At 39.2% G+C, this 14,688-nt stretch overlaps 1 protein-coding gene across 2 annotated transcripts in view; it reads left to right on the plus strand.

The window, feature by feature from the left end:
- Positions 1-7,150: 7,150 nt before the first annotated feature.
- The window catches only part of LOC112851019 (uncharacterized), a 57,490-nt gene continuing 49,952 nt past the window's right edge, over positions 7,151-14,688 (plus strand). The window contains exons 1-2 of one of the 2 annotated variants that reach the window (XM_086689624.1): positions 7,151-7,231; positions 14,554-14,619. In XM_086689624.1, coding sequence (XP_086545750.1) covers positions 14,589-14,619 — 31 coding nt within the window. In that variant the 5' untranslated portion in view covers positions 7,151-7,231; positions 14,554-14,588. The remainder of the gene's footprint in view (positions 7,232-14,553; positions 14,620-14,688) is intronic. The other variant, XM_086689625.1, reaches the window with a different exon arrangement.

The raw sequence follows: 14,688 nt of genomic DNA on the forward strand, positions 1-14,688 counted from the left end.
GTTTGTAAGTTTGACTTTTGAGACTTAAACACTATCCTTGGATCCAGCAGATCTAAGATTCCATCCTTTGGAATCCTTCCATGCTTTGATGGGCCAAATTTTTATTTATGTACTGATTAGAAAGAAAATGAAATGGTGACATAATCCTTTCTTTATTAATTAGCTTCTTTCTTCTTGGCATTTTTAATTATTTTTTTTTTAAGTTTATTTATTTTTGAGAGAGAGAGATAGGGCATGAGCGGGAGAGGGGCACAGAATCTGACGCAGGCTCCAGGCTCTGAACTGTCAGCACAGAGCCTAACGCGGGGCTTGAACACATGAACCGTGAGATCATGACCTGAGCAAAAGTTGGACACTTAACTGACTGAGCTAACCAGGCGCCCCTTATCTTTTCAATGTCTGCAGGATTCAGAGTGACCCTAGTTTTCTCTCTTACTCTTTCTGTCTCTCTACCCATCTGATGGAAATGGAAAAGTAATGTGGCATGTTTTATACAAGGAAAAATAAATGTAGCATTAGGACACAAAAATGAATAATAAATAACCTAGAACTACATGCAACAGCATACAATGGGTGAATCACACAATGCTGAACAAGAGAATTCAGACACAAGAGTATATACTGTGTAATTCCATTAATATAAAATAAAAAGATTGCCAAGCCAATTTTTGCTGTTAGAAATTTGGATACTTTATGATGCTGAAAATGTCCTGTGTCTTGATCTGGATAGTGAAATAAATGGATGTGTTCAGTTTCAAAAAATCCATCCGGCAGTACTTAGGCTGTATGTGCTTTTAGGTATGTATATTACACATCAAAGAAATTACTATTACCAAATCAGGAGGGCTTCTGCTGTTTTGCTCCAAAATGTAAAGAGCTTATAAATGATCACTACTACCCTCACAGCAACAAAAAGTTAAGCAAACTGAACACCAACTGAGTGTGGACCAGCTTGAGAGTTAAAAACTTCTACAGGCCCCCACTGTCTTGAGTTTGACCTCTGAGAACACCACCACTTTGTCAGAGAGAAAATCGGAGGAAATTCCCCACATGCTTCTAGCAGAGGGGAAAGTAACCATTTTGAAATATTTCTAGATATTCTGTTGTCCACCTGCCCGCAGGTGATGAGAGAAACAAAGACAAGAGAAAAGTAGCATGAATTAACCTCCTTACAGCTTACCCACTGAGAGACACCTGAAACATGCAGAGCAGAGAGTGACCTTCCTCAAGCACCTCATGGATGCCTTATTTCCTTCATGTTTTTGTTTCATTAAAGACTAAAAGAAACCTTATCTTAGGAGCAGCTAGTCCCTCAAGGTCCTGAAAGCCTTGCTTCCAAATGCCTTAGAACCTTACTTTATCTCATTCCCCCCAACACCTCCCACAAACCTAAAAATATATAATCAGTCACTCCTCACAACCCCAGGGCAGCTCTTTCTGTCCCGCACCCGTCCTGTCCCCGTGCTTTAATAAAATCACCTTTTGAACCAAAGACATCTTAAGGATGCTTTCTTAGCCCTTTGCTCAAGAACCCCATCAAAGGGAAACTACCAGAGACTAACCAATGTAAAAGAAGGGAAATACCCAGCCCCCTCTAGCCATCATGTGTCACCTAACTGGTTGGGGGAGGAGTGGTCCTGAGAAGAACTTGTGCAGGTCGCAGCTCAGGGTCGCAGGCAAATTGAGAGAGGAAGACCCAACCATACTAGTCTAAAATGCTTCCCCAACCCCTACATTGACACGACTCATGTGTAAAAACAGGATTAAAGCTGAACAAAGAAAAACCGATGATTATCTCAATTGATCAGAAAATTATTAACAAAATTCAACGCCCTTTCATCATAAAAACATTCAACAACAAAACCCTTCCTAATTACTTTGTGGATATCGACAAACTAATATTAAGGTTTATATGGAGAGGCAAAAGACGGAGAATACCCAATACAAAACGGAATGAGAACTAAGTGGAAGGTCTGACAAAGAACCGTCCAGTCAAATCTTAATATATATATATTACATTTCTCTTTGGTTATGCTTAGAAAAACTATTCCTACACCGATATTACAAACATACAAAATTTTCACCAGATCACTTTTACATTTAATTAAGTCCACATTGAATATAAAAGTATTAATACTACTTCACTCCTACTCACTATTATTAAATGTAGCTAACACGATGTAGTGAGAAAGCCAGCCCATTTCTGGCAATATCAAAAGTTACTTTCCTGTATGTTATCACCAGGTTGCAGCTACCTTAGGGAACACTACACCAGATCCCCGCCTTGGCCCTGGGGGCCGCAACCAATGACCCAACCTTGAGGCTCTGCACCCACAGGCCTGAGGCTTCGGACAGCCGCCAGTTCCGGATCGCCCTTCTCTGCCTTCTAGCCTAATCTGGACCACCAAGACTCGCACACTGCGCCCTCGTCTGTTTCCAGGCGAGCCCTACCCGCCCTCGCGTGACGCGTCGCCCGGCCTGGGAGGTTCCCTAGGCCGACTAAAGTTCTAGCAAGGCTGCTGGGATTTGGGCTACTTCTCCCATGAGCCATCACGGCCACGGACAAGCAGGCCCGAACTACATTTCCCAGAGGGCAGCGGTCAAGCGGATCTTCGGCTTCTCTTCCATTTTCGCGCCATTCTGGAGCTGTGCAAGGTGAGTTGAACTCCCCTCGGGATGTAAGAGGCACGGAGTGCCGACAGGCTGGGCTCTGGACAACCAAGTTCATGAGGGGTGTGGGAGGAAGTCTTTGAAGTATGGAAGCCAGTAGTAGGGGCGACTAGTTGTTACCTTGATCTCAGGCCTGAGGTTCAAGCACCACAGGGGAAGGTGGTGTGTATCGGTGCGGCCAGATTGGGGGCATGGAGGGCGTGTGTGTGTGTGTGTGTGTGTGTGTGTGTGTGTGTGTGTGTGTGTGTGTGTGTGTTAGAAGAGCAGAGATGAGAAGCACAACTTTACTCTAAAAAAGAGATAGTAGAATTGTTTCTTTTGTAATAATGAATTAGAGAACACGAAATGTTCTTCAGTAAAATAGCTAACATATTAATATAGTATTACAGAATATTATTAAGTTTTTGTAGAGATTATCTTTCTCCAAGATATTCATATTTAGTAGGTGATTTTCATACTCTGGATTTTACAATGAGAAACCAAGGCAATCAAATCTCATAGACTCTAAGAACATTTTCACATTTAGAAAATCTGAATAGATTCTGTCTTAAATTCAACAGGATACCTACCTTGGATACATAATTCCTACATTATGTATACTTCTTTTAAGCCTGAACTGATATCATGATGAATAATGGTATGTATACCATCATATAAAGAACCAAATTAACCTGTTACCTACTGTTAGGTTTTTGTGTAGATATTTAATTAATATAAATTCCTAGGAATAGAATTTGGGACAAAAAAAATCAGACTCTTGAAGTGCCTGGGTGGCTCAGTCGGTTAAGCCTCTGACTCTTGATCTCAGCTCAGGTCTTGATCTCAGTGTGGTAAGTACTGGCCTCACACTTGGCTCCATGCTGGGCTTGAAGTGTGCTTAAAAAAAAAAAAAAATCAGATTCTTACTAAATGCTTTTAAGATATGCCTAACCATACCATCTTAGTATTTGGGTTGATAAAAAGACTCGAATGACATGGTTGATATTTTTATGTTCCTTTTAGTAAGTAAGGCGAACACTGAATGGAAATAAATGCATCTAAGTCCACTAGGGAGGTTCGGATACTGTGCCTTGGGAATTCGTAAGGCAGTGATGTTACTCAGAGTAGCCACCACCGTCCGCTTACTATCAAATTATGCTGACCTAAAAAAAAGCACTGTGATGGTAAGGAATTTCTGTTATAAATTTTTATCTTTTTAAATAGATATAATTCTTTAAGATACACCTTATTTTCATTTATTTGTTTGTTTACCCATCCACCCACTCAGCATGGAGCCCAACACAGGGCTTGGACTCACAACCCTGAGAGCAAGACCTGAGTGGAGATCAAGTGTATTCAGTAGTCTTTAATGTAGTCACAGGGTTGTATAACCAGTACCACTGTTAATGCGCCACTATTAATTATGTATAAGTACTTCATTTGTTTTTTTATGTAGTAAAGTGTACATAACAAAGTTTGGGGCACCTGGGTGGCTCAGTCGGTTAAGCGTCTGACTTCGGCTCAGGTGGTGGTCTTGCAGTTTGCAGGTTTGAGCCCCGCATCTGGCTCTGCACTGGTTGTGCAGAGCCTGCTTGGGATTCTCTCTTTCCCTCTCTCTCTGTCCCTTCCCCATTTGTGTTCTCTCTCTCCCTCAAAATAAATAAATAAACTTAAAAAAAGTATACCTAACAAAATTTGACATTTTAACCATTTTTAATGCACAGTTCTGTCGCATTAAGTACATTTGTATTGTTCTTGCAGCCATCACCACCATTCATCTTCAGAACTTTTTCATCTTCCCCAACTGAAACTCTACCCATTAAACACTTCCCATCCCCCATCGCCCCCTAGTCCCTGGCATCCACTTTCTGTTTCTATGAATTTGACAATTCTAAGAATCTCATATAAGAGGAATCATACAATATGTGTCCTTTTCTTTTAAATATTTATTTTTGAGAGAGAGACAGAACGCGAATGGGGGAGGAGGAGAGAGAGGGAGACACAGAATCCAAAGCAGGCTCCAGGCTCCGAGCTGTTAGCACAGAACCCAATGCAGGGCTCAAACTCACAAACCGTGAGATCATGACCTGAGCTGAAGTCGGCCACTTAACTGACTGAGCCACCCAGGCACCCCAATATGTGTCCTTTTGTGACTAGCTTATTTCACTTCACATAATGTCTTCAAGATTCATCCACGTTGTAACTGGTATCAAAATAACCTTCATTTTTATGGCTGCATAATATTCCCTTGCATGTATATACCACATTTTCTTTATCAGTTTATGAACATTTGGGTTTCTTCCACTTTTGGGCTGTTATAAATGCAAACATTTGTGTAAAAGGTTTTGTGTGTGTGTGTGTGTGTGTGTGTGTGTGTGTGTGTGTGTGTGTGTGTGTATGTATGTATTTTTTATTCTTGGGTATACACCTAAGGGTGGAATTGCTGGATCACATGGTATCTCCTTCATTACATGTTTTATTCTTATGATGTTACATTCGGCAGCTTTTTGGAGCATGTGACTAATGGAGTGGGAAATAGTTCTGTGAAGTAAACTTCCCTAAGGATATAGCAGTGAGACCAGCATCAATACAAGACTGTTCTCAGAGACTATCCATTTTTAGGCAGTAATCCAACAATAAGCATACATAAAAATCTTATAGAACATCATATTACTGGTAACTGAAGAAAACAAGAACCATTTAGCAAAATAATTCAAACTTACTGTACTCCAAGACCAAGTAAACACTGTTTAGAAGAATGAACTTTGCACATTTTGGAAAACAGCTTCCACTTATAACAAATGTTCATAATGCATATATATTTTAAGACATGGCCATTGAACTGCTAACTTCATATACTTAAATTCTCACCAAAATCAAAATATATTGTATATATACACAGGGGAATATTATTCAGACATTAAAAAGAAAAGCTTACCATTTGCAACAATATGGGTGGATGTTACCCTAAATAAAATAAGTCAGAGAAAGACAAGTAGCAATACTATATGATCTCATTTATATGAGGAATCTAATCCCCCACCCCTCAACAAAACCTGAACTCCAATACAGAGAAAAGATTGTAGTTGCCATTGGTGGGGGTTGGAGGGTGGGTAAAATATGTGAAGGTGGGAAAAAGGTACACACTTCCAGTTATAAATGAATCATGGGGATGTAATGTACAGTGTGGTGACTATAGTTAATACTGTATTATAATAATAATACTATATTGTATATTTGAAAATTGCCAAGAAAGCAGATCTTCAAAGTTCTCATCACAAGAAAAAAAATAACTGTATGGTGATGGATATTAACTAGACTTAACTGAGGTGATCATTTTGTAATATATAAACAAATTTTGAATCCTGCTATATGCCTGAAACTAATATAATGTCATATGTCAGTTATCTGTCAAAAAATATCTAAGTTTTAGGTTAAAGTCTAATGCAACAGTATAATATCTCAAAAAAGTGGTTACTGAGGCACGACCTTCTTGAGGTTACCTTAGGTATTTTCTGTCAGCTTTGTTTTCTAAGTATCTAGTTATTTGATCCCTGGTGAAATTTTGAGATTTTATGATTCAGATAACATAATAGTATTTTGGAACACAGACACATACACACGTATACACACATATATATACACACACATACACTTTGGCTAAGATTAACCATGTGAGCTTCACCTTTCTTCTATTCATCAGTACTATGAAATGTGTACATCAAAAGAAATCTTCAAACATATATGTCATTGAAACAGCAAAGAAACCTGTCTCTTGTATGTAGGCAATTATTACTTTTCAAGAAAAAAAAAGATCAAGAGAAAAAGACAAGCACTGTTAATGTATGGGTGTTTTGCTTTCTGGACTTTCTCTGTCTACTGAAATCTGATGATCTGTCAGTCTTTCAGTATTGAAGTATGCATGTATCTTACAAATAATGTAGTGTAAATATGGTTTCATAATGTGATTTTTCTACTGACAGTATTTCTGGAATATTTTCCATATCTTCATTATTTTTCCCTTACTTCACATTTGGTATGTGATATATTTCAGCAGTTTTTCTGGATTGTTGTACCCTGCCTGACCCAATTTAATGTCTTTTCTAACCTGTATACTTTTTCAACCTGTTCACCGTCACCTGATCCCAAAGCCAGGAAGTAAGGTGTGGTTTGGATGATGTAGGTCCTTTTCAGTCCTGAAAGCCGTGAATGAAGGGGGAAGCATGTGTTCAGGGCAGGACTGAGCAGCACAGTCTCAGGTGCAGAACAGCTTTCCCAAAATGGAGCACTGACCAGAAAGCTATCTGCTGAAATATCTGGATTTCCTGGGGATTAGGGGAAGAGTTTCAATTTATCTAAAATCCTTCTAATCTTTTGCAGTTGTGTGTGTTTGTGCTGAAGGAGATATTAAATAAAATGGAATGGAGGAGCAAAACATTTAAGTTGTTACATAGTAACACTAAAGCATGCTTGCTCTCACAACCTCTTTTTCCTTTCCCAGGTCTGGATTCTCTGTTTTTCTCCAGTAGGGAAACCCGTAGGAGAACGGATCAGTTTTTGCAGACATCAAGCTATGACATATGTAAGTTGGTGTTTCCTTCTTGTTGAAATAATGTGATATAAATGTTTTCATTAGTTGTCCTAGAAGCTTCCTACCTAAAAGAACCCCAGTCAATTATGAACAATGGTTCCAGATAACCTCATGTTCTCCGTATGTGGCCCAGTCTCCTCCAACCAGTGTTTATGTATATACTGACCAGAGTATTCATTATCTCCTCTGTGCCTAACTTATTTTAAGAGCAGTGAAGGGAGAATGAAAAAGTAAAGTCCTGTAAAGAAATGATTTGAGCTTTGCAAGTCAGGATTGTAGTTGATGAATTAGAGATGAGGATCCCATATGGCCAAACTTCTGAAGATTCTGACATTCTCACAGACATGAGTTTTCTAGGTACATGTGACAAAGCCTGGTAATAAATGGTATCTGTCTTAGTGTAGATTGAGATTAATACTTTGTGAGGCTTTTAAAATTGAATAGACATGTGATTTAGAACTTGCAAATATATGGATCATGGGTTTTACTATTAGTTTTTATTTTATTTTGTGAGAGAGAATGAGGAGGGAAGGGGCAGAGAGAGAAGGAAAGAGAATCCCAATAGGTTCCACGCTGTCAGTGGATGATAAGCCTGATACTCAACTGACTGAGCCACCCAGGCACCTGTAGATCATGGGTTTTAGTAAGGAATTTCTAAATGATAAATATCATGACTACTGCTGACTAGATAGGCTGAAACTAACTGACTGATATAATTCTGGATCAATCTTAGTATCCTCTAACTCAGAAACCAGAAGAGTGTTAAGTGAGGGATTGTTGATGGCCATAAAAGAGAATAAAATCATAATTAGTAAGTTAACAGAGATCAAGAACTGTGTAAAGACCCTAGAAATGTTGTCCAACCTAATGCATACACCTAATCATCTCAAGATGATTAATTATAATTCTTAAGTTAGAATGCTATGCAGTCATTCAAAATATTTGTCAAAACAAGAAAACTGTGTGATAGGATTTAACATAAAGAACTTGAGGACTGAAGACATCCCTTAGTTTTCTCAAATTATTGTTTTTCTATCCCTTGTGACAATGTCTTTTTTTTTTCCAAATGTAGTGTTTAGTCCATTTACATTTAATGTAATTACTGACACAGTAATCCATTTTATTTTGTTTCCATCTGACTTTTGTTCCCTTGTGTCTCAACTTTGTCTTCTCTTGCATTAAATACTTATTTAAAATTCCATTTTAACTTGTTTTTCACTATGCTTTGTGCATATTTTTAGTGGTCACTGTCTGTATTAAAATATATATTCTAAATTATTCACAGTCTACTTAGAGTTAATATTGAACCACTTCACATAAAGTGTAAGAACCTTGCAATGCATAGGTCCATTTATAGCCCCTATCTTCTATATTATAGTTGTCATATATGTATTGTACATAGATATGTATGTACATAGATATGTATTGTATCTATGTTCATTTAAGACTATAATACCATGTCTTTAACAACATCTCTATTGACATGTAGTACATGGCACATATTTAAAGCATACAGTTGGATTCAATTTTTTTAATTGAGATATAATTGACATATAACATTATACATGGTTCCCAACTGAATTTTTCAACTTTATGATTGTGTGAAAGCAATACCCACACAACCATTTTGTTTTTCACTTTCAATATAGTATTAAGTAAATTACATGAGATATTCAACACTTTATTATAATGTAGGCTTTGTGTTGGATGATTTTGCCCAACTGTAGGCTAATGTAAGTATTCTGAGTTAGTAGGCTAACTGTGATGTTCAGTAGGTTAGGTGTATTAAATGCATTTTTGATTTATGAGATTTTCAGCTTACAGTGGGCTTATCAGGATGTAACCCCATCATAAGTCAAGGAGCATCTGTGTATTAGTTTCAGGTATACAGTATAATGATTTGATATTTGTTTACATTGTGAAATGATTACTACAATGAGTCTGGTTAACATCCATCACCACACAGAGGTACAAATGGATTAATTTTGAAATGTGTATATATTCATATATAGATAATGAATATAATCAGAAAAATGAACAAATTCACTGTCCCCAAAAGTCTTTGCAATGCTTCCCTCCCAGCCCTCCCTGGCCCCTCCCACTCTGCTTCCAGGCAATTACTGATCTAGTGTCTGTTAATAAATTAGGTTGCACTTTCTAGATTTGTATGTAAATAGAATTGAACAATATGTACTTTGTCTTATTTCTTCCATTCAGCATAATTATTTTAAGATTCATCCATGTTGTTGCATGTATCAGTTCAATCCAAAATATGGTTGAATAGTATTCCATTATATGGATATATCATAATGTATTCATCCTTTCTCCTGTTGACATTTTGGTTGTTTCAGTTTTGTGTTATTATAATGAAAGCTGTTAAGACCATTGCTGTGAAAGTTTTTGGGTGAGTCCAAGTTTTTATTCCTCTTAGGTAAACTCTTAGATATGAAGTTGCTAGGTAGTATGATAGTTATGTGTTTGACTTTATTTTATTTTTTTAAGTTTATTTTATTTTGGAGGGAGAGAGTGCATGTGTATGCACGAACCAGGCAGGGGCAGAGAGAGAGGGAGAGAGAGGATCCTAAGCAAGCTCTGCACCTGCAGTACAGAGCCTGATGCAGGAATCAAACTCATGAAACATGAGATCATGACCTGGGCCGAGTCGGAAGCTTAACCAACTAAGCCACCCAGGCGCCCCATGTACTTGACTTTAGAATGAATTGCCAAGCTGTTTTCCAATTTTTAAACCTATTTCATAGTCTCCTATTAATGTGTCACAGTTCCAGTGACTCCACATCTTTGTCACTTATTTTCAGTATTCTGAATTTTAGCCACTCCCTTTAAGCCCCCCCCCCCTTTTTTTAGCTGAATGTCACAAATTTTGATGTGTTATCTGTTCATTATTATCCAGGTGAACTTCTCAAGCTGTGGGTAAATGGAGAGAGATCACTCAGAGCAGATTCCAGATACAGAGACTTGGAAGGCCAGGGGGCAAGAAAGGATAGTTAAGAGGTGAAGGGGAAATCACAGGAATGTTAATTCCTTTGAATCTAATTAACGAACACCCAATACACAGAAGGCTCTATTCTAGTTGATGAGAACATAATGGTGGAATAGACAAAGTCTCTGCCTTCATGGGGGCTCTGTTCCAGTGAAAGAAGATGTGTGGAGATAGTGTTTAAGGTTGGAGCTGGGGGTGGGAAGCCTTATTCTTAGGCATTTATATAAACAAAAGGGTGAATTAAAAGTTTGCCTTGATAATGGCGGAGATTTGAGTTCTCCTGAATGAGGAGAAAGGATGAGACCTGACTGTGACCTGTGCATTGAATTTAGAAACACCTGGGTTCCAATCTGTATCTATCCTTAAACACTGATTTGATCTTGATAGTTATCTATCAATTTTCTCATCTTCAAATTTGAGATACAGATACCCACACTCCAAGAGCCTTTTGAAAAAAAATTTTTAAATGTTTATTTATTTTTGAGAGATAGAGACAGAGTACAAGTGGGGGAGGGGCAGAGAGAGAGGGACACAGAATCTGAAGCAGGCTACAGGCTCAGAGCTATCATCTCAGGGCCGGATGCAGGGATCCCAACACACAAACCATGAGATCATGACCTGAGCCAATGTCGGAAGCTTAACTGATTGCGCCACCTGGGAGCCCAAGCCTTATTGAAATCTTAAAAAAAAAGAGGCCCTACAAACTGCCTAACATGTATTTGTTGTTGGGTCATTGTTTTGCATTGACTGCCCTCAACATTGTATCTGAAATTAGGAAGATACTATTTTGTTCCCAGCTGTGCTCACTTAGTATTTGGAAGATTCCAGATATTTAACTGAACCTTAGTGAGCCTTGGTTTTCTTGTCACTGAAATGAGGTAAAAACAGCACCTAACTTGTAGTGCTATTGCTGTTTGTCAACGGACGTTTGAGAAGCTCTATATGCATAGTAAGAATTAAGAGTCAGGCTGTGGTCTTTCAGCCATGGTTTCAAATATGGATTCCATAGCATACTAGAAATGTATGATATAGGGCAGGTTATTTAACCAACTTCTACAAAATAGGAATAATAATAGAATTCAGTTCCTTGTGTTGAGGAAAGTAAAGTTTAAGATCACTGCCCTTCACGCTTTAAATCCTGACAGTTAAACCCTGACAGTGTTTTTGAAAAGTAGGTTTTTATATTGCACAGTCACACTCCTTGGCACATAAAGGAATGGCTTGGATTTGAGGTTTGAAATCTGTCAAAAACCTGTACCCAAGAGGCATAGGGAAACCCCAATTTCTGGCACATTACATAATGAGCTTTCCTAGTCAATAAATCCATCCAAGGCTATCTGAGAAAAATCCTTATCTGTAGGGCACCTAGTCCAGGAATAGGGGCAGCACCAGAGACTGAAATACAGTAAGTACCTTGAGGTGGCGAGGCTCTCACCTGGAGGATGGCCGCCACACTCCGGGTTCCTCCCACACACCCCTGGTCATTAGGATAGCACTGGACAGCTGCCCGAGGCCCCAGACATGCCTACACGGCTTCAGACTCCACAGTCCCCTTTGGCTTTCTGGAAAGACCAGCCGATTTACTGTTGCAGCCTCAGCAGGAAGCGCCAGCAGCTCTTTGCAGACGCGGCTTGGCTTGTTTAGGGGCGGGTCCAAAATGCAGTAAAGTCCTTTGAACATGAGGCGCCCACAGCCAACCAAGAATTCTCTTGAAGGCCACATTTCCCAGAGGTCACTGAGGCCGAATTAATGGGGGGGAGGGGGGCGGGGAATGGGTGGTACCCTGGGGATTATGGGGCCACAAGGTGCGATGGTGGTGTCAAAGGAAGAAACCACCGCGGGATGTCCTGTACCCATAGTCGATGCCAGACCTAAACCTGCAGTGAGATTAGAGGTCGAAAGTTTAGAGCTGCGCTAGGTCAGAGGGCCTAGTGGGTAGACACAATGTGTCACATTTGCATGTGCCTGAGAAGCAAAAGAGGGGATTGTGAGACAGGGTCACCGAGGGTGGGAGCGAGCGTGCGGTGTGCGTGTCTATGCGTGTAACAGGCCCGGGTGGGACTCCGGTGACGGTCTATGCCGTTGTGACCCCCAAAGGAGTGTGTGATTGTGTGCCTTTGACTAGGAAGAATGGCCTTTATGTGAGCATGCGTTGTGGCCTCTATGCGTGTCTCTGTGCCCAGTGGTTATGTACTGGCTCCTCTACCCTCTCATTGCACAGCCACTGTGCAGCTGCAACAAAGAAATGACCCTAAGAGAGGTCACATTTTGCACTAGCATAAAATGAAGGTTTCCAGCAAGAAAGCACACACCTCAACTTGGGGTAGTAAGTTTTAGAGCCTCAAGGTGCCCCTTAGACCAGGCTCTTGTAAAGACATTATGGGGCCATCAGAGTCACACACTCTGGTGGAAGCCCTGCCCTTGGTGCCTGTGGGAACAGCTACAAGTCCATGACGGCAGCATTGCCACAGGTCTGACCCCAGGCACCCACAGTGAAATCAAATACAGGTTTCAGCACCCCTTCTGTTTCCGGGTTTGTATGTGAGGTTATGATTCACTTCTCCATTCTTGCCATTCTCCAAAAGAAGCAACACAAGGAGTAGGAAAGAGATGTTGCACTGTAATGCACGTTAAATATTGTTGATGCCAAAAAAAAAAAAAAAAAATCAAACTTCAGGTGAGTTTCCTGTTCACACACAAAAATTTTTTTAATATTTATTTATTTTTGACTGGTTTGGGGGAGGGACAGAGAGAGAGAAAGGGAATTAGAGAATCCCAAGCAGGCTCTGCACTGTCAGCACAGAGCCCAATGTGGGGGCTCGAACTCACAAACCATGAGATCATGACCTGAGCCAAAGTTGGATGCTTACCCGACTGAGCCACCCAGGCGCCCCACAAAATTTTTATTTGGGTGTGGAACATTTGATTTTCTTTGTCTGAAGTGGGCTAGGTGGAGACAACCTTACGCCTCCCGTCCCCAGTCCATGATGGAAGTCATCGAGGTAAATCCTCCCTCAACAGTGGCTCTTATTTTCTCTGTCTTCTCCAGGTAATAATCACATATTAATTGAATGTCATTTGAATTATACAGTTGGTCTTTATTTTAGTTGGTGATTAAGCAAGGCAGCAGGGTTTATGGGGAATCACACACCAGATATCTTTGATTTTCTGCAGAGGCCTACTAATCAGCAAATGACAAAGGCATCGGCTTTGTGAAGCTTTTGGAAGGGGGATTATAATTGGGAATTTGAGGATAGAGATCTGTGCCAACGGTGGAAGGAATGTGTTCAGGTGATCTCTAAGTTATAATTAGTAGTACTAGTCAGGTGTTAACTTGTGGTCTGGCAGCCTGAGTGTTTTCAGGTATACCATTGTGTGGGTTGTGAGGGGCAACATGGTGTGATATTGAGGAGGATGGGTCCTGAATATCCAATATTTGGTTTGAATCCTGGCCCTGCCACTTCCTAGCTGTATGAGCTTGGTGTGTCCACACAGCCTCTGTGTTCCACGGTGCTCAGATGTACGTTATAACAGTACATACATCATAGGGATATAACAAAGATAAAAATGTAAAGCTCATGGCAACAGAGCTTGGAACATAGGAGTGTTCAATACATATTAACTGTTGTGATTCTGGGTGATTCCCCTTCAGGGTCCAATAGTAACGACAATATGAAGGTAATTGATGGTTATTTGCAAGGTAAGAAAATTATCCAGAGGCTCAACTGGTTAAAAACAGAGGTTCTTGATCTTCAATTCTTTGATTGCTCTTATGAGCTTTCCAGGGGCCCACAGATCACTTGAAATGGTATTCAGAAATGTGTATTTACTGATTATCAAAGGTAAATATAACCAAATTAATTCAGAAATATTGGTTTGGAAACAAAATGGTAATAATGGGTACAATCTTGTATAAAATGTTCAAGATTACAGAAATGGTTGAGTAAATCCCACTACATACTATATACATACATGAGATAAAATAACGTACAGCTAATGAAATTATACTTATAAAGATTCTTCATAAGAAGGAAAAATATATAAGGTAATATGAAGCAATATTCATAGCTATGAAAAGTATTACTCAAAAGCATTTTTAAATTATGTATGAATCTCATTTAACACTAGAGAGTTATATAAGACATTTTGCAAGGTTTGTATCCAAAATGGCATTTTAATTATATATGTGTGAAGGAGACATCTGTATCTACATTTATTGAGAATCTACTGTGTATAAAACTCTTTTCTATCTGCTTTTTACACATTCATTCACTCTGCTAATTCCACTTACCTGAATTATGTTCATCCACAGAAAAATCTTGATAGTGAAACTTTTGAATTATACTGATGATATTACTCAAGGATTGTCCCAGAAATGGTAGGTGAAATTTATTTCAATAACATTGTTTTTCCAATTCAGAGTTAGAGTTCATAGTTTACTTTATAA

Source organism: Puma concolor, chromosome E2 (genome assembly GCF_028749965.1).
Source record: "Puma concolor isolate L17-30 chromosome E2, mPumCon1.1.hap2, whole genome shotgun sequence".
NCBI lineage: Eukaryota > Metazoa > Chordata > Mammalia > Carnivora > Felidae > Puma > Puma concolor.